At 43.2% G+C, this 26,019-nt stretch overlaps 1 protein-coding gene across 3 annotated transcripts; it reads right to left on the bottom strand.

The window, feature by feature from the left end:
* Window positions 1–1,756: 1,756 nt before the first annotated feature.
* On the bottom strand, window positions 1,757–25,893 carry LOC135551766 (heat shock factor protein 1-like). 3 transcript variants are annotated; one of them, XM_064982983.1, is made up of 14 exons: window positions 25,518–25,893; window positions 22,537–22,645; window positions 21,140–21,276; window positions 20,449–20,573; window positions 16,189–16,264; window positions 12,886–12,947; window positions 12,691–12,787; window positions 12,072–12,208; window positions 11,755–11,979; window positions 10,557–10,631; window positions 9,752–9,857; window positions 9,350–9,403; window positions 7,961–8,021; window positions 1,757–4,315 (listed from the first exon to the last, which is right to left on the bottom strand). In XM_064982983.1, exons 1-14 carry the CDS (start codon window positions 25,641–25,643, stop codon window positions 4,125–4,127), a joined length of 1,581 nt encoding a protein of 526 aa, XP_064839055.1. In that variant the 5' UTR covers window positions 25,644–25,893; the 3' UTR covers window positions 1,757–4,124. The 3 variants fall into 3 exon arrangements, with proteins under 3 accessions (XP_064839055.1, XP_064839056.1, XP_064839057.1); XM_064982984.1 differs by having other exon boundaries at window positions 1,757–4,312; XM_064982985.1 differs by lacking the exon at window positions 10,557–10,631.
* Window positions 25,894–26,019: the final 126 nt, after the last annotated feature.

Below are 26,019 nucleotides of genomic sequence, written 5' to 3'. Positions count from 1 at the left end.
ACAAGCCGAGTTTCTTCAACCTCCTGAGGTTGAAGAGGCGCTGCTGCGCCTTCTTCACCACGCTGTCTGTGTGGGTGGACCAATTCAGTTTGTCCGTGATGTGTATGCCGAGGAACTTAAAACGTTCTACCCTCTCCACTACTGTCCCGTCGATGTGGATAGTGGGGTGCTCCCCCTGAAGTCCACGATCATCTCCTTTGTTTTGTTGATGTTGAGTGTGAGGTTATTTTCCTGACACCACACTCCGAGGGCCCTCACCTCCTCCCTGTAGGCCGTCTCGTCGTTGTTGGTAATCAAGCCTACCACTGTAGTGTCTTCCACAAACTTGATGATTGAGTTGGAGGCGTGCATGGCCACGCAGTCGTGGGTGAACAGGGAGTACAGGAGAGGGCTCAGAACACACCCTTGTGGGGCCCCAGTGTTGAGGATCAGCACCCTCACCACCTGGCGGAGGCCCGTCAGGAAGTCCAGTACCCAGTTGCACAGGGCGGGGTCGAGACCCAGGGTCTCGAGCTTGATGACGAGTTTGGAGGGTACTATGGTGTTGAATGCTGAGCTGTAGTCGATGAACAGCATTCTCACATAGGTCTTCCTCTTGTCCTGATGGGTTAGGGCAGTGTGGTTACGATTGCGTCGTCTGTAGACCTATCGGGGCGGTAAGCAAATTGGAGTGGGTCTAGGGTGTCATGTAGGCTGGAGGTGATATGGTCCTTGACTAGTCTCTCAAAGTACTTCATGATGACGGAAGTGAGTGCTACAGGGCGGTAGTCGTTTAGCTCAGTTACCTTAGCTTTCTTGTGAACAGGAACAATGGTGGCCCTCTTGAAGCATGAGGGGACAGCAGACTGGGATAAGGATTGATTGAATATGTCTATAAACACACCAGCCAGCTAGTCTGCGCATGCTCTGAGGACGCGGCCGGGGATGCCGTCTGGGCCTGCAGCCTTGCGAGGGTTAACACGTTTAAATGTTTTACTCACACCGGCTGCAGTGAAGGAGAGTCCGCAGGTTTTGGTGGCGGGCCCTGATAGTTTGCTGTCTTGTCCATAGACTGCTTACAGGGTAATGAAAGAAATGTGATTTTGTTGTTTGGTTGAATTATTCCTTTAATCAGCATTTGAAGGTAGTTGAATTGCAGTCAGACTAAAATGTATCTTCACTTCTGAAGGTGCAGAAAATGTGGAACTGGAGGACACCTGCTGACTTCCGTATGAAACCTTGTGTCAAGTTTCTACGCTACAGATTTCAGTGTACTGACCAGTCGGCAGGGCAGAGAGACCGTGATCAAGCCCACTAGCAAATCTAGTTGTTTGTGTTGGTCTATTTAAACTTAAAGATGACACTGTATGTAAACTTTTTGCACAATTATATACAAGTTATCCTGTACGTTATATTTTATTCGTTGCATAAACGAGAAAGACAAGAGGCTACCAAAAACTGATTCTGATGAATACGGATCATCAGTGTTTTAATCCTTGTGAAAATTGTATAAAAGCTCAAACAATATACTCAATCTTTATGAAGGTTTGTTATTTTGGAATTTCAGGGATTTCAGGGACCTGTCAGAAACGGTACATTGCTAAATGTTACTTGAAAGTAAACTCTACATTAAAAGTAACATCTATTTTTGACCATCAAACGGTCTCCATATTTTTCATGTTCTGAAGGGGGAGCACTGTTTGTTCTCCAATTGCCTGTTCAACTGATTACTCAATCAATTGCCACTACAATATCACCTTAAATGCAGCAGTTAATGTACAATTCATGTATTTTATTTGAAACATACCATATACAAAATATTGTTCTCATGCGTAATTTGGGATTCTCCGGCTGTGACATTGTGTTACGGTAAAATTGGTAAAAGTTCTAAACTCAAAATTCCGCACATCAATACACTCCAATAATTCCCCCTTCTCCGTCTCAATGGCAATTAATCAAAAAAAAAAAAACTAGTTTGAACAAACTCAAAATTACCTCCGGGGGCAGTAAAAGTAACATTTCAAAGTTCCTCACACTTGAACCAATATTCAATTGTTTTCCTAGAAAAGGATTTGACAAAAAAAAAAAGCTTGAAGGAAACAGGCTTCCAAATGAGAACCATAGGACTGAGTAGACATTGAGGGAGGATAAACATGTAATCCTGCTTTAAGTTAAACTATTTTCCAAAAAGCAACTCATAATGGGATGTGCTGGCTCACAAATAATTAACTCGGGGATATTATGTCCGTCTCTTGTCATAGACAGAAAGCGTCCTAAAAGCAGTCTGTACAATTGCATAAAAGGCCAGTCTTAATTCAAAGGATTTGATTTCAAGACATGAATACTTGCTGTGAACAAAAGGGTTATCCACTAAAAGAGGGTTCAAACGCAAAAAAAAAGCTGAGGTATAGGCTAGAGAAATGTAACCTCTCAACTTCATAGAGCTGAAGATGCAAGGACCCCAATTAGAGATCCCAATTAAGTTATTCCCCCCAATTTCGTGGTATCCAATTGGTAATTACAGTCTCATTGCTGTGATGGTACGGACTCGGGAGTCGAAGGTCGAGAGCCATGCATCCCCCGAAACACAACCCAGGCTATATAGTGTTTGTTTACAGTTACACTGAACAACAATATAAACACAATATGTAAAGAGTTGGTCCCATGTTGCATGAGATGAAATTTCCCAGAAATGTTCCATACAGGCTTAAAAGCTTATTTATCTCATTTTCTGCACAAATTTGTTAACATCCCTGTATTTCTCCATTGCCAAGATATTCCATCCACCTGACAGGTGTTGAATCAAGAAGCTGCTTAAACAGCATGAACATTATACACGTCCAACTTGTGCTGGTGATAAAATGCCACTTTAACATGGGCAGTTTTGTCACAACACAATGCCACAAGTGTATCAAGTTTTAAGAGAGTCTGCAATTGGCATGCTGAGTGCAGGAATGTCCACCAGAGCTGTTGCCAGAGAATTGAATGTTAATTTTTGTACCATAAGCCACCTCCAAAGTAATTTTAGAGAATTTGGCCTCACTAAAGCAGACCACGTGTAACCAGGCTAGCCCAGGACCTCCACGTCTGGCTTCTTGTCTGAGACCAGTCCCCCAGACAGCCGATGAAACAGGAGTATTTCTGTCTAATAAAGCACTTTTTGGGGGAAAAACTTATTCTGGTGGGCCTCTACACCCTCCAAGGCCCATTCATGGCTACACCCCGGCCCAGTCATGTGAAATCCTTAGATTAAAGGCCTAATTAATTCCAATTGAGTGGCTCCCTTATATGAACTGTAACCAATAAAACATTTGAAACGGTTGCATTTATATTTTGGTTCAGTATACATTGTTTACAAACAAAACAAGATTTAAATTTTGGGTTCTGATGGGGAACGACAGTTGAACTAAAGCTCATGAGGCATTTAAGTTATATTCTTCTAGAATGCTTAGATGTAGCAACTAAAGGAATCTATCATTAAAAACTTCAATAACTTTAAAGGTGCTGAAATACCAACAGCATTCCATTATGAATTCTGCAATGAAAACATGTCAAAGAAAAAACACTTTCTGCATCTAATGTGAATAAATCAAGATAATGGTGCAGTACAAATATTTAGAAACACTTAAAATTATAAAGGTACTACCATTATATCAATAGGTAAAAGAAAATAACCCCCCACCTCTCCAGAAAAAAATTGAAACAAAAAGATGAAGTGTTTTTCCCCCAGAAACAGTAATGTACTGGATCGATGCCCTGTGTTACAATTATTCTGAATACGTCCACTTTTATTCATTAAAGGAACTTGGTGATCAATGCTTAAAACTTGACCTGGTAATGATTAAGCTTTTAGGGAGTTTTATTTAAGGCCCGCCAATAAGACCACAGATAATTCAACCCTGGAAGTCATTTCCAAGAGCTGAACAAACCATTGCAGTAATTTAAATCGAACTTCTGTTTCGATTAATCTAAAGCAAAATTCTTTCACTAGGAAGTTTAAGCCTTGAAATGAATTAAGCTCAATAGCTCAGAGAATAGTGAAAAACCATCATTTGGATTCAACCGGGTTGATTTCTCATTATCTGCACATGAACACGACAAAATAAAATTAAACATACTAGTACATCCCTTTATAAAAAGTTTCTTCAGGATAATTTGGGCTTGTCTGGTGCTGCTATGTCAGAGGTGAGTAAGATGGTAGGTTCCTCTTCAGGGTCCTGGCTGAAATACAAGTCCCCCTCCAGCAGAGTGGGGAGGTCCGCCCCCCCGTTCTCATTGGTCAATGGGTCAGTCAGTAGCATTGGCTGGGTGGTGTACTGGACAAGCTGCTTCCCTGCTTTAATCAACATATGAAAACACATGAGATCATCAGTATTTTTTGCTTTGGAAAAGAAGCATAATTCAATAATGGCTGAGCATTGTATAATATAAATCAAGGAAAATTGGAAGCACAGTGTAGTTTATTTTATTGACTGCTGGAGTTAAAGTAATCCCTTGACAGTGATCCGCTTGCTGGAGTTAGTGTTGATAACTGGAGTTGATTGAGAGGAGTACGTTTAACTCCATAAGAGTAACCAGAGACAGGGAGAGATATCCATGGGGTGAGTATCCACAGCCCCTTTACACATCTTTGGAGAATACAGCAAGAAGTTTAAGGCGCACATTTTCAGAGTTGATTCAATAGTGTGAATTTTGGCAGTATGTAGTATGTGCAGAGTATGTTGCTTTTTGGGCGACCTGACCAAATTCAGATAGAAATGTTATACATCAGTCACTCATTTAAAGCAACTCGGAGAAGCGGCAGCTCCATTCTACACGCCCCATTTGCCTGATTTCCATTCTTAAGTTTCATTTTTCACAGCTGAAGGGTTTTTCCTCGGCTTCAAACAGCTGATAACCAAAAATATTGTATTATCGAAAACATATTTCACATTGGTTTAAAAGATAATGATTCTCTTCACTGCTTGTTCTGTCACAAACTTAAATTAGGCGAACAGTTGCGAATTTTTAGCAACCAGGAAATGTTGGGAGCAAATTCCCAGCATGCTCTTCTGCAGGTAGATTTTTAAAAAATGGTTTGTTTTTGTTCATTGATCATTGTTAACCTTATGGTATACAAAGATGTGTGTTATTTATATATATATATATATATATATATATATATATATATATATATATATATATATATATATATATATATATATATATATATATACACACACACAAGTGCAGCAGCAGCAGAAGTGGCGGTACTAGCAGCGGCAGAAGTGGCGGTACTAGCAGCGGCAGAAGTGGCGGTACTAGCAGCGGCAGAAGTGGCGGTACTAGCAGCAGTAGAAGTGGCGGTACTAGCAGCAGTAGAAGTGGCGGTACTAGCAGCAGTAGAAGTGGCGGTACTAGCAGCAGTAGAAGTGGCGGTACTAGCAGCAGTAGAAGTGGCGGTACTAGCAGCAGTAGAAGTGGCGGTACTAGCAGCAGTAGAAGTGGCGGTACTAGCAGCAGTAGAAGTGGCGGTACTAGCAGCAGTAGAAGTGGCGGTACTAGCAGCAGTAGAAGTGGCGGTACTAGCAGCAGTAGAAGTGGCGGTACTAGCAGCAGTAGAAGTGGCGGTACTAGCAGCAGTAGAAGTGGCGGTACTAGCAGCAGTAGAAGTGGCGGTACTAGCAGCAGTAGAAGTGGCGGTACTAGCAGCAGTAGAAGTGGCGGTACTAGCAGCAGTAGAAGTGGCGGTACTAGCAGCAGCAGTGGCAGTACTAGCAGCAGTAGAAGTGGTACTAGCAGCAGCAGCAGTAGCAGTAGTGGCGGTACTAGCAGCAGCAGTAGAAGTGGCGGTACTAGCAGCAGCAGCAGTAGAAGTGGCGGTACTAGCAGCAGCAGTAGAAGTGGCGGTACTAGCAGCAGCAGCAGTAGAAGTGGCGGTACTAGCAGCAGCAGTAGAAGTGGCGGTACTAGCAGCAGCAGTAGAAGTGGCGGTACTAGCAGCAGCAGTAGAAGTGGCGGTACTAGCAGCAGCAGTAGAAGTGGCGGTAATAGCAGCAGCAGTAGAAGTGGCGGTACTAGCAGCAGCAGTAGAAGTGGCGGTACTAGCAGCAGCAGCAGCGGCGGTACTAGCAGCAGCAGCAGCGTGGCGGTACTAGCAGCAGCAGCAGTGGCGGTACTAGCAGCAGCAGCAGCAGTGGCGGTACTAGCAGCAGCAGTAGCAGTGGCGGTACTAGCAGCAGCAGTAGAAGTGGCGGTACTAGCAGCAGCAGTAGAAGTGGCGGTACTAGCAGCAGCAGTAGAAGTGGCGGTACTAGCAGCAGCAGCAGTAGTAGTGGCGGTACTAGCAGCAGCAGCAGCAGCAGCAGTAGAAGTGGCGGTACTAGCAGCAACAGCAGCAGTAGAAGTGGCGGTACTAGCAGCAGCAGCAGCAGTAGAAGTGGCGGTACTAGCAGCAGCAGCAGCAGTAGTAGAAGTGGCGGTACTAGCAGCAGCAGCAGCAGTAGAAGTGGCAGTACTAGCAGAAGCAGCAGTAGAAGTGGCGGTACTAGCAGCAGCAGTAGAAGTGGCGGTCCTAGCAGCAGCAGTAACGGTACTAGCAGCAGCAGTAGCGGTACTAGCAGCAGTAGTAGAAGTGGCGGTACTAGCAGCAGTAGTAGAAGTGGCGGTACTAGCAGCAGTAGTAGAAGTGGCGGTACTAGCAGCAGCAGTAGAAGTGGCGGTACTAGCAGCAGCAGTAGAAGTGGCGGTACTAGAAGCAGCAGTAGTAGAAGTGGCGGTACTAGAAGCAGCAGTAGAAGTGGCAGCGGCGGTACTAGCAGCAGTAGAAGTGGCGGTACTAACAGCAGCAGCAGCAGAAGTGGCGGTACTAGCAGCAGCAGCAGAAGTGGCGGTACTAGCAGCAGCAGCAGAAGTGGCAGCGGCGGTACTAGCAGCAGTAGAAGTGGCGGTACTAGAAGCAGCAGTAGAAGTGGAAGCGGCGGTACTAGCAGCAGTAGTAGAAGTGGCGGTACTAGCAGCAGCAGCAGTAGAAGTGGCGGTACAAGCAGCAGCAGCAGTAGAAGTGGCGGTACAAGCAGCAGCAGCAGTAGAAGTGGCGGTACAAGCAGCAGCAGCAGTAGAAGTGGCGGTACAAGCAGCAGCAGCAGTAGAAGTGGCGGTACTAGCAGCAGCAGTAGAAGTGACGGTACTACCAGCAGCAGTAGAAGTGGCGGTACTAGCAGCAGCAGCAGAAGTGGCGGTACTAGCAGCAGCAGCAGAAGTGGCGGTACTAGCAGCAGCAGCAGAAGTGGCGGTACTAGCAGCAGCAGCAGAAGTGGCGGTACTAGCAGCAGCAGCAGAAGTGGCGGTACTAGCAGCAGCAGCAGAAGTGGCGGTACTAGCAGCAGCAGCAGAAGTGGCGGTACTAGCAGCAGCAGCAGTAGAAGTGGCGGTACTAGCAGCAGCAGCAGTAGAAGTGGCGGTACTAGCAGCAGCAGCAGTAGAAGTGGCGGTACTAGCAGCAGCAGCAGTAGAAGTGGCGGTACTAGCAGCAGCAGCAGTAGAAGTGGCGGTACTAGCAGCAGCAGTAGTAGAAGTGGCGGTACTAGCAGCAGCAGTAGAAGTGGCGGTACTAGCAGCAGCAGTAGAAGTGGCGGTACTAGAAGCAGCAGTAGAAGTGGCGGTACTAGAAGCAGCAGTAGAAGTGGCGGTACTAGCAGCAGCAGAAGTGGCGGTACTAGCAGCAGCAGTAGAAGTGGCGGTACTAGCAGCAGCAGTAGAAGTGGCGGTACTAGCAGCAGCAGCAGTAGAAGTGGCGGTACTAGCAGCAGCAGCAGTAGAAGTGGCGGTACTAGCAGCAGGAGCAGTAGAAGTGGCGGTACTAGCAGCAGCAGTAGAAGTGGCGGTACTAGCAGTAGAAGTGGCAGCGGCGGTACTAGCAGCACACGGTCACTCCCATAAAACGTCACATAAAAATGAAATGGATATTCAGCATGATATACAGTATATTAGGAGTTCTTACCGGTGTAGTTGTCACTTCTCTCAGCCCCTTTAGGTGGATCCGATGAAAGCAAGTCCTGGATCTAGAACAACGAGGGCCACAGTGAGACTAACTTATTTCATGAACAAAACAAAAGCAGTAAACAGCTAAAGACACAGTCATCTTACACTGCCAAAGCAGAGGGTCTATATCCATACCTCTTCCACCCCCTCAGGTCAATCACAACCAAAACCTCCCACCACCTGAACAGGTTCTTCCCTCGTATAGTGGCCCTTACCAACCGGGCCACAGTGATCTTCTCATTCATGGAGTACAGTTTACTATTCACCCACTGACTATCCATCCTGAGTAGCGCAGTGGACTAAGGCACTGCATCTCAGCTAGAGTTGTCACTACAGACCCTGGTTCGATCCCGGGCTGCATCACAACCGGTTGTGATCGGGAGTCCCATAGGGCGGTGCACACTTGGCCCAGGGTTTGGCTGAGGTAACCAGTCATGTTAAATAAGAATTTGTTCTCAACTGACTTGTCTAGTTAAATAAAAAGGTCATAAAAAAATTCAAGGAACTGCACATTGTTCTTTGCGCTCAGAATTTATCCAATCCAGATTGTACGTACACAATGAACACCAAGCTATCATGCCCTTTGCCCTGAACCTTATTTACCATGCTGAAAAGTGCTTTATTTACACAGTCAAAAGTTGAAGAACCTTGCTCATATTGAGTTGCACCCCTGCTTTCCCCTCAGAACAGCTTAAATTTGACAGGGCATGGACTCCACAAGGCATCTGAAGCATTCCACAGGGATGCTGGCTCATGTTGACTCCAATGCTTCTCATAGTTGTGTCAAGATGGCTGGAAGTCTTTTGAGTGGTGGACCATTCTTGATACACACAGGAAACTGTTGAGCGTGAAAAACCCAGCAGCATTGCAATTCTAAACACAAATCTGTACGCCTGGCACCTACTACCATACCCCGTTCAAAGGCACGTAATTTGTCTTGCCCATTAACCCTCTGAATGGCACACATACACAATCCTTGTCTCAGTTGTCTCTAGGCTTAAAAATCCATCTTCAACCTGTCTCCACCCCTTAATCTACACTGATTGAAGTGACATCAATAAGGGATCATAGCTTTTACCTGGTCAGTCTGTCATGGAAAGAGCAGGTGGTCATAATGTTTTGTTCACTGTGTATACATCTGTATGCGCAACTCATAATGCAGCTTATAGTGTTGTCTGTAGATTTTAGCCTGATGTTCATTGTGTACATAAAGTGGATTGTGTAAATTCTGTCTGTATATCGTCTCTGTATTATTCTGTTCATTGTCGCAGCACCATTTCACAGAGTCAAATTCCTGTACATGCAAATGTGTTTGGCGAAAAGGTGATTTTGATTCTGTCTAACTTACACTGTCAAGGCTCTCCAGGTCGAATTCAGAGCCAGGCAGGGAAGAACTGAAGAACTGAAAGACAAGTAGTGGTAGAAAACATTATTATCCCCTGGGGTTCAGATGAAGCAGATGAACAAAAACAAGACACCGGAGGAATTAGAAAATAGACATGAACCATAACTAACTCTTGTTGGTTTCATCTAGTCATTGTCCTCACTCACACCAGGTTGACCACCTAGCATCATCCTTCACAAAGCCACCGTCCCTTTAAAAACGCACCTAGAATTGCCCAGCAGCGACAAATCTCTAATCTGACTGGTTAGTGTTCCACATAGGAAACGCCCCAGAATATAGTAGCCCGATGTCGATCTGGTCCCACAAACAGATCCGGGATCAAGCTAAGAAAAAGGCTAAACTTACTTCAAAGAAGGGTGAGGACTCAAAATTGATGGACTGTGCATTCAGGATAGTCTGGAGGTTTTCCAGGCCATTGTCGATGCTGTCCAAATGGTCACTGAGCTCACTCCTACACCAAAAAGAGAATTCAACATGGTTCATATTCATCATTGAACATCTCCCTGACTAAGCACATGCATTAAAGCAAATTAGCTGCTTAAAACAAATGGTAGTTAAATCAACCAACAACTCGTTTAATTTGAGCTGCAGAAGCCATTGGAAAAGCAATGAGTGGGCCACACAATCACTGAGTTGTGAACCTGATGCCCAGAAAGTGGAATGGTTTGCCTATAGTTCACTGGGCCTGTCACATTAAAACCACTCACAGAATGATTGCCGTTTGACCTAAATGGAGGGTAGCCTATGGGGTCGAGTTGAATGCAGTTAGATTTACATTTGGACAAACCATACTAAAATCAGCCATTTTTTCAAGCCCATGTGGGTTCAAAACATTGTTAATAATCAACAATGACACAAGTTGGTGCCAAATACTGAGAAGCACGATCCACTTGTAGACCCAGGGAAAAGGTTGTTACATCAAGGGATATGGTAAACTATTATAAATGATACAAGCCTCAATAATGATTCAATATATATTTGCTCAATAGATACACAAATCACTTTGTTTATTTCTCTTACTACAGATCACATAGGCTTGACAGTTCGTTTTCTGGGCTTGTTGCTGGTGGCAATGCCAGGTACAGCAGCGTCAATCAAACATTCTGGGAGATGACAACAACAGTGTTTGTGGGCCAACTGAAATGCTAACCCTGGGATAGGTCTGAGGTGTAGAGACGAGGAGGGGCAGGGGAAGAGGCGGGAGACCTCTGACTTCTGTGTAGAACTGAAAAGATAAAAGAACAACAGCTGGAAAGAGGAGAGCAGACTACTACACACGGCACCCCATAGGTTGACTAAAGCCCAGGGGTGGGGATTACATAGGCTACGCAGCTTCTCATTGGCTGAAAATTAGAATAATGGGCATTGGGGGCAGAGGAACAGAATTTACAGCTGGTTTAAAAAGGAATCCTGAAATAAAAAATAAAAATGTTCGGACAGTCTAGGATACATGTATTTTATCAGAGTACGATTTCAATGAAACAAACACTTTCATTTCAGCAGTGACACCGAAACTGTACAAGTCATTGACAGACAACAACCCCCCCCCCCCCCCCCCCCCCCCAAAAGAGGTAAAAAAGAATGAGGATGTTTGAGTGAGAGATGAACAGCACCGCTAATATATCGTAAACCCATCTACATAAAGATAGAGTAGATTAAGATATACAGTATGCATTAGTTTGATTAAACATTGAGCTATTTATTATGTACCGTTCGTAACAACAGCCAGGATCCTACAACTAAAAAGCCAAGATGAAATGCAACAAATAAACAGAACTGTCTAAAATGCCAAATTATCCATGTTTGGTTTGAAAGAATTAGCGAAGTCTTTGAAGTGTATACTTAGCAACACTCGGGACAAGCCAGTGGGTTTGTTTATGTAGAGCTTGTTGAACGACGGTGCTTATTAAACTAGCATAAAGTGCTAACAGCTGCCCTATTTATCAGTGGAGAGCTGCTTTGCGTCGCTAGCACATCCTCCTGATGCAACGTGACGTGATACACAGAGAAACCTAGGGCATTAGGCTGGCTGCAGACGTTGACTGGCATGGGACAACAGAATATAAAATATAATGAAAGGCTAGTGTGATGCAAGTGGATCGTAAGCGATGGACACACCCCGCGACGAGCAACGGTTAAAAGTGCCGGGTGGAGTTCCTATCACTTGCTGTTGCCGCAGTGTGTTGAGCAAATTTGAAATACAAGAAGTGAACAAAAAAATAAATACTTTTTAGGGTAGAGAACTAGGCTCATTGTGGTAATCTGTTGCAAGGTGTTCGGTAGGAGGGGCTGAGGGACAGACTGGCAGTGGAACCTGGACACGGTGACATAATCTGGGGATTACTCACTTGTCTAGACAGGCGAGGCTGAGACACTTCTGCTCAGTAGGGGTCGTGGGGGCAGGGGCCGCATTAGGCTCGTTGCTCTCCTGCAGGATGGAGTTGATGAAGTTGATGGGGGACAGAGGCGTGTCAACCTGGACCCCTGCCCCCCCGATCACAACCTCAGCAGGACACACCTCCTCCAACATGTGACTGGACGGCTCCTCCTTTATGTGGACCAATGGGCTCGCGCTGAAGACAGGAAGAGAAATTGACATTTTTTTAAATTAGTGTATATTTGGTATAGGGTCAGGAGTTGTTCCTGAATTTTAACAGTCACTAACCTTTCCTCCATCCACTCATTGGTGACCTCCACATGGCTGGCCTGAGCCAGGTCAGTGACATCAGAGATAATGGGGCCGTTGTTAAGTGACGACTCCGCCGTGAAGAGACCTGTACTGGTGAATGGGGAGCCCGAGGGCTGGGAGTAGGACACACGTTCACAAGAAGACTAAATCTGCCCTGACATCCTAACAAGATCAGTTATGTAACACAGGCTTAAATAACATTACACCTTAGTGGAGCTCCAGCAACCACACCTCTCGGAATGCATTACCTCTGGCTAGTGACTTAAAGTAGCTACATTCTCATGTCTGAGATTATGAGTTGTTCATCTTTCCTGGCGAGCGTCACACTTCTTGGTAACTTCACTAGCCTACATCAAAACATGTCTTACAAATCCCTCAAATTGTAAAGTACAGCTGTATCAAAAGCATAATTTGGCCTAAATATATTACTGTGAATTCAAATCAGCCTGACCCCCCCCCCCCCCCTCCAACTCACAATACAAGAAGAGTGCTTTCTATCTGATATTGTTACAGTATTTTAAGAGTGCAGGCCTGTTCCATTTCTACCACCGGAAGGTGCCAATCTAGGCTAGGTTCCAGGAGAAGGTGAACTCACAGAGATAGAGGACGAGGCCTGAAGGTGTTCCAGAGAGTACTGCCTGCTGTACTTGGGCATGGAGTGGGCGGAGCTGCTGTCGTTCAGCATCAGGGGACTGTAGTACCATAGAGAGACCAGACAAGAGTCAGACAAATAAAAAAAAAACAGACCACTATTTGAGTGAATGAGAGGTTGCTATTCTAAATTACTTGCATCTTTCTCTTCATCCCCAGGACTCTGTTGGACTGCACCAGGGTCACTAGGAACTGGATGAGCTGGGGGAGTCAAAAAAACATTTCACAATACATTTACTGGATTATCACAATAATGATAAATAGAATGTTAGGTTTATAACATGAATGTGAACTGAGTAGGCTACTTGTGTATATTACTGTAACCATAGTACAACCACCACCTTTGAATATGGTTGTTAAAAACTCTTTAGGCTAGGGGGCAGTATTTTGATGTTTGGATGAAAAACGTGCCCAAAGTAAACTGCCTATTTCTCAGGCCCAGAAGTTAGAATATGCATATAATTGGCAGATTAGGATAGAAAACTCTAAAGTTTACAAAACTGTCAAAATATTGTCTCTGAGTATAACAGAACTGATATGGCAGGCGAAAACCTGAGAAATCCATCCAGGAACTACACTTTTCCATTGCAAGCCTATCCTCCATTTAAAGGGATATGAACCAGATTCCTTTCCCTATGGCTTCCACAAGGTGTGAGCAGTCTTTAGACAGTTTCAGGCCTTTATTCTGAAAAATGAGCGAGAATGATCACATCGCGTCAGTGGATAGTCAGATGTCCTCAGATTTGTGCATGCGTGCGCACCTGGAGCGAGGCCTTTTCTTTCTCTTCTATTGAAAAGGCTACCGTCCGGTTGAAATATTATCGATTATTTATTGTAAAAATGACCTGAGGATTGATTATAAAAAAAAATTGACATGTTTCTATGAACTTTACAGATAGTATTTGGAATTCGTCTGCCCGTCATGACCGCACGAGCCTGTGGATTACTGAACAAAACGCGCCAACCAAATGGAGGTTTTTGGATATAAAGAGAATCTTTATCGAATAAAACAAACATTTATTGTGCAACTGGGAGTCTCGTGAGTGCAAACATACGAAGATCAAAGGTAAGTGATTAATTGTATTGCTTTTCTGACCAATCTACTTTGCTGCTAGCTGTTTGTAATGTTTTGTCTGCTGAGAGCTGTCCTCACATAATCACATGGTTTGCTATCACCCTAAAGCCTTTTTGAAATCTGACACGCCGGCTGGATTAACAACAAGTTAAACTGTGTTTTGGTATATTGCACTTGGGATTTCCTGAACATTAAATATTTTTAGATTTCTATTACTCAAGCTGCCACTTTCCATTACTACATGCCTTTAGAAACACAAGACCTGCAGCTCGCTTTTTAGTCAGACAGCCAGCAAAAGCTGTTCCTTTGGGTCTGACCACAGAATCTGTTTGATTCTCTGTGTTTGGATTAGTTAATCGATGGTGCTAATCTCAAGACGAAGTCGTTTCTCTGTGACAGACTTGGTTGACTTGACAGCATCAACTAGGGAGAGTAGTAAGTTGCCAGTGACAAACTACAGTTGAGAACAGATGTGTCAAAAAGATGGCATAGCCAATTCCATCCGTAAGAACAAGGGTTTTTCCAGCAAGTGTGCTTCGGACAACCCTTCTATTCCGTTTTGACTGCTAACAGATAGGTGAGAAACTTCCTCCTTCACCCATTAACACAATTATATGTCCACCTTGTGTGCCTACATCTAAGGTTCCCTAGGGAAGCATCACTAAAGACAACTAGTTTCAGAGTCATCTTTTCCAACATGCTGAAACTTCAGTCACTTGTTGTGATTTCAGTTTACGAACAACTTTGTTTGCCCCATGGATGGTTTGTACAGTGGCGTGTTGTGTTGGCTGCCAAGTTGCAGTCAAACAATACATGAGATCTACTCTGTCTAGCAACCCATAGAATTTGACCGCAATTGATCAGCTTAAATTCCACAGAGAGGGGAATTCCTTTGTGCCCCGTCAGAATCTTATTCTTACACGGACTCCCCCATCTCCAAATATAAAAACTCTGTTGTGTCAATTATATTTTGTACTTCATATTTAGTTCACTGACATAACTATTAAGACATTTTGCACCACACACTGTGTACATACAGTGTCAATAACAGCAGATCATAAGGATTCAACTATAAAGATCTCAGTATCAGAAGCAGATTCATTTGAAAACAGTGTAATGTTACACTGCTCCATCTGTGTTCACATTTCCTGTTAGTTTAACCTGTTCATTTTTACAAGGACAGTCTATAACCCAATGGTAAGTGCTTTGACAAATACCACATTTTGATCTCCTTCCATACCTGTCCAGTGGATTTGTGTTGGGCAATGGCGCGCTCGTCTGGTTGTCTTGCGAACGTTTTAATGCCTTTTCTCTGCTGCTCAGTGAAATATGCCGCGTCACTCACTTGCATTCCATCAGTTATTGGCGTGACAAGTCTTCTCACCAAAAATCATTTTTAGTGCTGACTTGAATGACGCAAGTCAGCACAGTACAAGCAGTCAAAGACAACTGTTTCTCGCTCCCATCCAGACAGGCGGAATATAGCAACTTGAAAGCTAACACGGCATCCGGGAGAACCATGTCGTACTTGCGCATCCTATTGCTCAAGTATAAAATAAATGATGTAGTCCATTCGAAATCCATTAGGTAGTCTGTCATTGCAAACACAGAATCCAGTGCCTTGATCAAAGTTCTCATCCTTGTTCAAATCCTCCACCGATATTTCCAGTGCTGTATGTCTCACTCTTCCCTCAAGTGATAATACCACTGCAAGTGCTTGCTTTCTCTCATCCAGATTAGTAACCTGTGTCCAGATTCCAAGTTAATTTTTCTAACTTTCATACGACCTCTTCTCATCGAAGCGAGGTGGCACATTGTAGTTATAAGCCATCCTCTGCTACCAATGTTAACTCAAAATGACACAACAACTAGGTTCCTGTTTAACAAGGTTTACTTCACCCTAGTACATAGTCGCCATCACACTCAGGCCAGGTCCATCTAGTCAGACTACTGGACAGGCGTACTAATATCAGAGTGATAGCACCATAATAACAGAACTATAGGGATACTTAAAACATCAACTTAACAGTTGTTACTATCACATTTCTCTAGTACAGGCTACTTATCGTGATTTCCGATATCAATAAAACGGACTCGATAATTGGTTGGTATGGTCTGTGTTGATAATGTTCAGTTTATGGTCCCAGCTCTAGTTAACAGGAAAATATTTGTTGATTTACACTGAACAAAAATATTTAAAAAACGCAACAAGTGTTGGTCCCATGTTTTATGAGAAGAAATCAATCAATCCTTATTTCCATAGTGAACGTCATTCCAAGAGTTATCACATGAACTACTATGTTAAACATAGAAGAGCCTACTTGTTCTGGGTGGTCAGAGAAGAGGCAGGTAACGCAACTCTTTTACCTTGTTGACGACTTTCTGTTGCTGGACGTGTTTCTGTCGGAGGCTGGCCACCTCCCTCCAAAGAGTTTCATTCTCACTGGAAAGACAAAGGGGATACTCGATTACAGGTAAATAAACCACACATGACAAATCCATTGAACTTTAAATGGAATACAGGGACAGTTAATTTCCCTTCCCTTCCATTCCCAATCCCATGACATCCTCTAAGGGTATGTCATGGATACTTGCTGTAATGACAGCAGTCCTTGACTTTCTGATGTTGTTTCCTACGTCAAAGTTGAATAGCCTAATAACCCGTTGCAAAGCATATTTGAAATAATTCAGAAAGTAAAAATCTCAGAACAGCAACTCATCCCTAACGTACCTAAATCTCCACAGTACATGTAGCCAAGATTTGGGGGGGCTTAGGCTCTCATCTTTAAGACCCACCCATACTGTGGAACACCTATCAAGGCACAGCAGATTTTTTACTGCGCTGGTAAAGATTTGAGGAATAGTTGAGGCAGTTTATTTTGTTAAGTTAATGGCTATTGAAAGATCTTAGCGCAATGTGTTTATTCAGCTTTTTTAGTGCAGTCTATAAAGACCCTGCCCTCCACCTGGCTCTTAAAGCCTGGCTCCTCAGACTCTGGTTCAGATACTTTGTAGGTGTGCTCATGGGCCTGATTCATCCATACACATGTCTCACATTAAATTACATGCCCTGGACTCAGACAACACCGAGCCCAGTCCCACATCTATTTGTGCTGTCCTGCAATCTCCTATGGTCTCAGTCCCACTGGATTTATCAAACAGAGTAAGCAGTTCTAGAACCAGGCCAGAACCAGGCTAGACAATACCTTGGTGAAATATGTCAGATCGAGTCTTCTGGCTCCATCATAAAATATTTAAGAATCAAAATCTTTATTTGCAAAGTACATCAACATGTACCAAGAATTTGACCTGGTGAAATGGTGCTGCCACAATAAACAGAATACAAATTTTAGATATTTCAGAGTTTGTTTAGCATTTTAGTCTTGTGTCTTTATTAAGGCTCCTCTCAGATTCTGCAAATGAAACTATTCTAGACCCCCCCAAAAAATAAAAAATAAAACAAACATTAGGCCTAGCGGCGAGGACAAAATGAAAAATACATTTGCTGATAATCAAAGCTTAGGCCTTACATCCTGGCATTGTTACAGAGTAACGCACGTTAAGGTTAAGAACCTCCAGCACACTGATGTGATATTAAAACCGCGACCAAACCAGGGTTGAAGGACATGAGTACTGGGGTGCCATCGGAGTGCTACAGGGCCCCCATACTTCCAGTGTGGGAAAGAGAGGTCCTTTATCAGTGGTCTCTGTTGCCTTGTAAACCCACTCTGCCCTGTAAAAGCCCACCATCTGTGCTGACCTCCCTGTGGGGCAGACGAACAGGGATTTATAGGGTCAGGTGTGGATTCCTCACCATAGGCCCCAACCCAGAACACCATTCTAACCAATACTGAGGGATTATTTGACATGTGAACGGGATCAGATAATTGGAAACATACCTATTACTTTTTGGCACGTCAGATGTGTTCAAGGGTCAGAGGGGAGGTGGAATGTGGTAATAGAGAACAATACAGTTTTTTTTTCTCCCAAAGAAAGCGTGAGAGCCACCCACCTCGGGTGATGGACAGCCATCATTCTTGAGTAACATATCTTAATCAAATAGGCAAATTGGATAAAACAGATTAGATAAAACAAGGTAAATAATCCCATCTATTCTAAGACCTGGTGAGAGACATGGAGAGAGAGACTGTCATGCTGTGTAGATGGACACGATGAATGAGGTCACAATGAAATCTGCTGTGCGTATTGCATCATGGTACCATGCAGAAAAAGTCTGGTTTATTAATAACCTGTTTGGGACAGGAGAGAAAACCCTCGGTGGCAATGAAGAGTCCATGGGTGAGGTCCAGCTGGAGAACCCAAGCGCGCCTGTGTGCGCGTGTAGGAAGGATTATAATAATGATGTGGGTTCTGACATGCACCCGGACGGGCTACAGGCAGCTGGTGAACAGCACACCCACATCATCCCAGCTGCATGAGAAGAACCTCATGCTTTTAGAATGGCAACGTGGTGTCCTGAAAGATGAGCCACCATTATATTGTCCCAGAGTGGGGCACACTGACACAACCCAATGGGTTATCCCACATAACTGCTACAAAATGGGAACTCTCCACTTTGAAACCACATCTGATGAAGACATTATAACCAATAACTAACCAGGCTGAGTTATGTCAGTATCCACATCATTACTGCAACAAAACATGGAACTCAGTCTGATCAAGTCATCCAGAAAAAGATCACACAAAACAAACCCTGAACTTAACTCAAACCAAACCTGGACACACACTTGATCACAACATGGAAACAGACCAGGTCCAACTCTCAATTGAATGTTTTTGTTTTGTAGATTAAATAAGTAATTTTGCATTTTTAAATATCGGTTTTATGTTCTACCACCATAAGAATGTATATCAATAGACATACTCAATTAATAATTGTTTAAAGCTGGTGAAAATGTTTTGAAAGCTGTAATTTATGACAGCTCTGTAGATTTAAACAGCACACGGACAGTCAGGTGCCAGCATTAGTGGATTTGGCTATTACAGCAGAAAATCTAGCACACCGCCATGCAATCTCTATAGACAAACATTGGCAGTAGAATGGCCTTAATGAAGAGCTCAATGACTTTGTGACGTAGAGTCCGTCACTGGCCACTGGCAGCATTTGGTACTTTAACGCACACACACATTCATCACTCCTCCCTGCTTCGTTATCAGGTAAGGTAACAATGTGGGTCAACACACAAGTTAACTTCTCTGTCTTAGTACATACATTTCACACGTATGTCAATGTTCATAGTTAATATAAACAACATGCATTATACTTATCTATGTTGTGGATGAGCGCTTTGTTTGTTTGTTCTGTTCCTCTCTCTGTATCTTCCGGGTATGCTGGGTAAGGACCCAAGCTAAGGGAATTGGGCTGACATTGTAGTGCCTGTCCCAAATGGCTCATTAATGTAAATGTGCATATTGAAAGACACTGTCAGTAGTAATGTCATTTTATAACTGTTATGTTGGATATTGTTTCATAAACATGTTGCAATTTATATACTTTAGTATGTTTAGTTAATGCAAAATGTAGGTTTGACGAGTTAATTGCTTAATTAATTGGTGTTAATTGTTCTGAGGGGAGGGGCTAGCCCTATAAAATGAGCCTCTCAGTTCATGGAAGAGGCCATTTTGGATTGAGCTGTGAATGGGGCAGCATTGTGTTTAGCTGTCCCATAAGGTATACGTTTAATGTCAGTACTGTTGTTTTTGTTCCAGAATCAATTTGTAAATAAACACCCTGAAGCACAGAAGAACTTTTGCGGCTCCCCCATCTTTTTATTTTGACAGAGGTTAGGTTTTCCAGTATAGCCTTCTGGCCTACCCTACGTGACGACATCAGATGCAAGTCAGTTCTTCAAATTTCTGTCCTGGTTAACTAAGTGCTGTTATTGTCAAGTGGAACCGTTTAGGAGCAACAACAGCTCAGCCGTGAAGCGGTAGGCCACACAAGCTCACAGAACCGGACCGCCGAGTGCTGAAATGCTTAGTGCATAAAATTGTCTGTCCTCGGTTGCAACACTCACCACGAGTTCCAACCTGCATCTGGAAGCAACATCAGCACAAGAACTGTTCTGCAACTCCACATTAATGCCCATGATTTTGTAATGAGATGTTGGACGAGCAGGTGTCCACATGCTTTATGTAACGTAGTGTGTATATACAGTACTACAGCCTATGACAGACCTTTCGGAATCCTGCCTCATGCAACCTAATCATCAGCTTTAAATAAACTGGCTTACACCGCCTTAATGCAGCATGGTACGCTACTGCAGCACTATAGGGACACACAGTATGCATACTTGCTAATATAGCAACACGGCAGCAAGGGGTGGGGTGGGGTGGGGTGGGGGGGGGGGGAGAATATCTAATTGTGTGGAACTTAAAGGGTAAGCTGTTGAATAGCGTTTTTGCATCATTCAAGGGGCAGTCAATTCTGACACTGTTTATGAATCTTGCATCTATGTGGAGTTGTGGACTTGGGGGTTTGTACTTTGTACTATGGTTTGTTAGACATTGTTTGATTTGGTTCCCGTCAATGTATTAGTTAAGCTGAGTCGACCGTCTAATATGCATGAGATTGAATCAGAATATACCTCTCAACGTTTCACTTACTGCTTCATGGCGATGATTTGGGAGTCTATGGTCTCCTGCTTGCCTTTTATGTTCTGCACATTGGTCAGGATTTTTGAGACATCGTCTGAGCTCATCTTGAGGTCTTCATGTTTAACATTGGACACCTGAAAGGGAGAGAGAACATGACGAAATGGTTAAAGCAAAGAAAACTGCTAAAGCAAAAAGGTATTAAAGTGAGGAGGGAAAGAGATAAAAACGAGCCTTCAGTGTAGGCCTTGGCCCCGACAGGAACCCTGAGGGATAGACAATGGAAACACAATGAAAAGACTATGATTTGGTTATCAGTTTTTAGCCTGAACTGATCAGTTGGCCCGAGGCAGACTATATCAAGGTGCAGATGGAAGTGGCTGTAAATAAACAGACTGAGCAGAGTAGAAAGTGGCTGTGTCAGGCAACATCAGATTACCATCTCCCTGGCCTGCCTTCTCTAATCCTCCCATCCTCAGCTGTCTGGCTCCACAGAGGCCCCTAGATCAGCTCAATCTGGCCTAGGAGGAGAGCAGAAGAGCAGGCCAAGAACCTGGAGCACATGCTGCCTGACTGAGGAGCCTGACTATACATTTTATATATTGGTAATACTGTCTAGGCTATGTCAAGCCCAGTATGAAGAAAGGTTTGATAGGCGATTCAAGACACGTCACACGATGCCATCTCATCGTTTTGCACTTACATTGGTAACTTTCCGTTTTATATTTTCAAGTAGAGGCTCCTGTCCGCGGATGAAGTTGGGATGCTGGAATTCCATGTCATCCTTCTCAGGCTTCACCAGACCGCCCTGCTCAATGTGGACTACTTTGCGGAAGCCGTCTGTAGAAAGTTATAACAACAACTTACAGTTGACTATGGCACTACCATTCAATTTCGAGATATGTGGCAATTACCTTGCCTGTATTTACCGTTTCTAAAATGTGCCTGGTTTCTAGGTCATTGCATGCAATTATATCTTCCTCTTCCAAGTCTTCTCAGTCTTAATAAATCAAGTGGATTATATAACCAATTATAAATTAGGTGGTTCGAGCCTTGAATGCTGATTGGCTGAAAGCCGTGGTATATCAGACCGTATACCCCGGGTATGACAAAACATATATATTTTTTGCTCTAATTACATTGGTAACCATTTTATAATAGCAATAAGGCACAAGGGGGTGGGGTATAGGGCAAATATATCACGGCTAAATGCTGTATCCAGGCACTCTGCATTGCGTCATGTATAAGAACAGCCCTTAGCTGTGGTATATTGGCCATATACCACACCCCCCAAGCCTTATTGCTTAAAGACACAAACAAAAAGCACAAGGCTTTCACAGTATAAGAAATACATTTTAACATCTACCTCAACTTCAGAGAAATAGCATCTATTAAAAAAGGCCCTCCGTTGAGTCTAATTAAAGCAGGGACCAGCGGGCCGGATACCGCCCGAGAAGGGGTCTAATCTGGCCGATGGGAAGTTAAAATTACTTAAATCAAATGGAAACTGTGGAGTAAGGATAATGGACCTATAGTCATATAGTTTTTAAATCACTACAGTTAGGGAGCATTGGAAATTAAAACAATTACGATAGAGGACCCCCCCCCAACTTCGACTGCAAGGAAACATAACCAATTTTTGGTGCGGCCCTCCGGACCTCGTTGAAGACCGAATGCAGCCCCCGGGGCAAAATGTGTGTGACACCGCTGGTTTAAAGGCTCATCATAATATAAGCAAATAATTAGGTAGAATCTACCAAAACACCCAGAACCAATCAGTGTAGATGCTGGAGGCAAATGTAAAAGTATAAGTGTAGATTTGCATGAGTAAAATCTCTCTTCAACATAAGATTTTCTACTTTTCGGTTTACACTATACTTACTTTAGCCTTGTGTGGGATTTGGCAATTACTACGTCATGTGTCTTACCATAAATGCCATAGTATATAGACAAACAAAATAAGGACAGCAATTCAAACTATACAGGAGCCCCTCATCTAAACGATATTGCATATAACGTAGCCCACATGATTATGCCAGCACGTTTGAATTCCATGGCATTGCCATGCCTAACATGTTAAATACATGAATGACAACTCACACATATTGAGTTGGCGTACAAAGCTGGTCATGTTATTGTGTTTGAAATACTTGGGAAGCACGTCCTTGGAGAATTGGCCCTGATCAAACACATGGAAGCTGTTTCCATTCTGTAAAGGAAGAGAAAGAACAGTAAATTATTTTGGCATGAAGACCTTTATCTACTGTATCCCTTTAAATAAATAGTGCACAACCCGTTTAACTTGGCTAGGCCTATAATTATAACCACTGCTCATTTGTAAAAGAGACATTGGTTTCAACATGACTCCCTAGCAAAATAAAAATGGACTAAAGTAAGAATCAAGTTAAGCTGCTTTGGCTGGCCTACGACAAAGCTAAACTAATTCACTACTTTGGGTCTGATAAAGGCTCTACTTACACTGATTATGGAAGGTTAAAGAGAAAACAATGACGCCGACCGCTAATGGCAATGCATCCTAAAAACTTCATCAAATCAGTAAAGAAAATGTCCTAATTAGTCGATTTGCTTGTACATAATCTCAATATTCTGGGGTTAGTTCACACACAAAACCTCCTACAACTTCACCATTGTGAAGCAATTCCTGTGCAATGACGGCTAAAATGATCCAGTGCCAAAGCGCAATAGAAGTGTTTTGTCTGAATGTTTGTCAGTTATTTTGCTATTTATTCACTTTCGGTGAAAAGGATGCACAGATAGAAGTCCGCTGTTTGGACCAGAGTCCATGAACAGAGGATGCCCTTGGATAGACAGCGTATCAACACACACAGGATTGTCTCCTACCCAGTAGTAAGAGAAAACATAATTATGACTGTCTATGCTTTCACCCTCAGGGTCAATGAGTGCAAAAGGTAGAGGCCAGATAATTCCTTATTAGTCAGCAACATCATTTGACATTTAATAAAATAAGAATAATAAATTGGCAGGTAGCCTAGCTGTTTGAGCGTTGGGCCATTAACCATCAAGGTAAAATAAAATTTGACGATGTGTCCTTGAGCAAGGCACTTAATCCTAATTTGTTCCACAAAACAACACATTTCACAACACCTATCCGGTGTATGACAAACCCTCCTTTGACAGGATTGTCAAATCACAGATCTGGGGAAGGGTAAACAAAAATGTCTGCACCATTGAAGATGCCCAAGAACACAGTGGTCATTCTTAAAATGGCAGAAGTTTGGAACCACCAAGACTCTCTTCCTAGAGCTGGCTGCCTGGGCCAAACTGAGCAATCAGGAGAGAAGTGCCTTGGTCAGGGAGGTGACCAAAAACCTAACGGTCACTCTGACAGAGCTCCAGAGTTCCTCTATGGAGATGGTTGTCCTTCTGGAAGGTTCTCCCATCTCTGCAGTACTCCACCAATCACTCTCAGACCATGAGAAACATCAGACTCTCATGTCTGATGAAACCAAGATGGAACTCTTTGGCCTGAATGCCAAGCGTCACATCTGGAAAAAACCTGGCACCATCTCTATGGTGAAGCATGGTGGTGGCAGCATCATGCTGTGGGGATGTTTTTCAGCGGCAGGGAGTGGGAGACTTGTCAGGATCGAGGGAAAGAGCTGAGCAAAATACAGAGAGATCCTTGATGAAAACATGCTCCTGAGTGCTCAGAACCTCAGACTGGGGCGAATGTTCACCTTCCAACAGGACACTGACCCCAAGCACACAACCAAGACAACAAAGGAGTGGATTCGGGACAAGACTGAATGTCCTTGAGTTGCCCAGCCAGCGCACCGACTCGAACCCAATCAAAAATCTCTGGAGAGACCTGAAAATAGTTGTGCAGCAACCCATCCAACCTGACTGAGCTTGAGAGGACTGGCAGAGAATGGGACAAGCTCCCCAAATAGACATGTCAATCTTGTAGCATCATACCCAAGACTCAAGGCTGTAATCACTGCCAAAGGTGCTTCAACAAAGTCCTGAGTAAAGGGTCTGAATACTTATGTAAATTTGATATTTCCATTTATTTTTTAAACCTTTCATTGATCAACTGTTGTTTTAGATTAAGGCTTCAACATAACCAAATGTGGAAAAAGTCAAGGGGTCTGAATTCTTTCCAAATGCACTGTACATCAACTACCTCGTACCCCTGCACATCGACTCGATACTGGTACAAAGTTATCGTTACTCATTGTGTATTTATTCCTCGTGTTTTCATCTTTTTTCTATTCATTGTTGGGAAGAGCCGGAAAGTATTTAACTGTTAGTCTTTAGCTGTGGTTTATGAAGCATGTGACAAAAAATGGATTTGTGAACATAAATTATAACATTTGTTTTTAGACATAATGACCCGGCGTTAGCTGTACAACTTAGAGAAACATCAATTTATTGGCTACTGAGAATTCCAACATTGCGGCTGGCAAAGACTGTCAAATTGTTTACACAGCCACACACCCCTTTTCACACACCCCCTTTTCTCATTACAATGCTGTAGCTAACGTTAGCGAGTTTCAATTTGAATTTTTTTGCATGTCTTTTTAGACACACAGACAGCTACATACTGTCTACACTCACAGTTAACCAAATTAAGTAGTTCGCTGCAGACAGGTGGCTTGCTAACATAGCTTGAAAATGATCATTGACACCCAGGAACAGCTGACGCGTGGACTAACAAAACCTTCCGGCCTAGTTTTTTTTTTCGCTGATTAATTGCAGCTGAATAAATGTATCACCTTCACGATTGACCAAATTAGCTAGCTGGATAGCTAACCTAGCTACATCTTTCGGACTCAAGAGTTCGTTACTCGTATAATCTGGTTAGGAAATTAGCTAACGCTAGATAATCTAGTTAACGTTAGTTCACTGTAGGTTTTATCGTATAACTAACGTTAACTATATATAAGTGATGCCCCGCTAACATCACATATGAAATGTGAAACCACCTTGAGTGACAAACTGTCTATAAAGCGAACCAAGCCTATGTTAATTTACTTAGATGTCCAGCAGCTAGCTAGCAGGTTAGATAACTAGTTTGCTAGCTACTAATGCTAACTCACTGGGCTCCAGCAGATCAGAGGATCGGTGTCCGGATCCTCAATAAGAGTCCAAAGTTTGGTAAGAAATGCAGGTACGTTACTGCCACTGACCACGACCCCACCAGACCCACCACCGTGGAACTCCATATCAACGAAAAATAATAACTTCAAAAGTTGATCAACTTCAAAAAAAGAAATAGCACAAGGGAAAGAAGTCCAGTGCTTGACAGTTCGATATTTGCTACAACAATTATATAATTCCGTTTGGCAATGACGGAAACGAGTGAATATATGACTTATAATTCAGAAACTATTATGAACGGAAATTTCCATCAACAAGACACATCTACAAAGTGCGTAGAAAAAGGCCATTGCACAGGCGCATGGTGGTCGCCATTGTGTGACATCATCAAGAGGAAGAACAATATTAATATATCCACAAGTCACAATTAAAATGTCATGAATTAAATGCCAAAATATTATATAGTTAACTTATAGTATTTATAAAATAATATAACACAAG

This window comes from Oncorhynchus masou, chromosome 13, assembly GCF_036934945.1.
Source record: "Oncorhynchus masou masou isolate Uvic2021 chromosome 13, UVic_Omas_1.1, whole genome shotgun sequence".
Lineage (NCBI taxonomy): Eukaryota > Metazoa > Chordata > Actinopteri > Salmoniformes > Salmonidae > Oncorhynchus > Oncorhynchus masou.
Note: the sequence above shows the minus strand (reverse complement) of the source record. Positions and strands in the feature narration are given on the sequence as shown.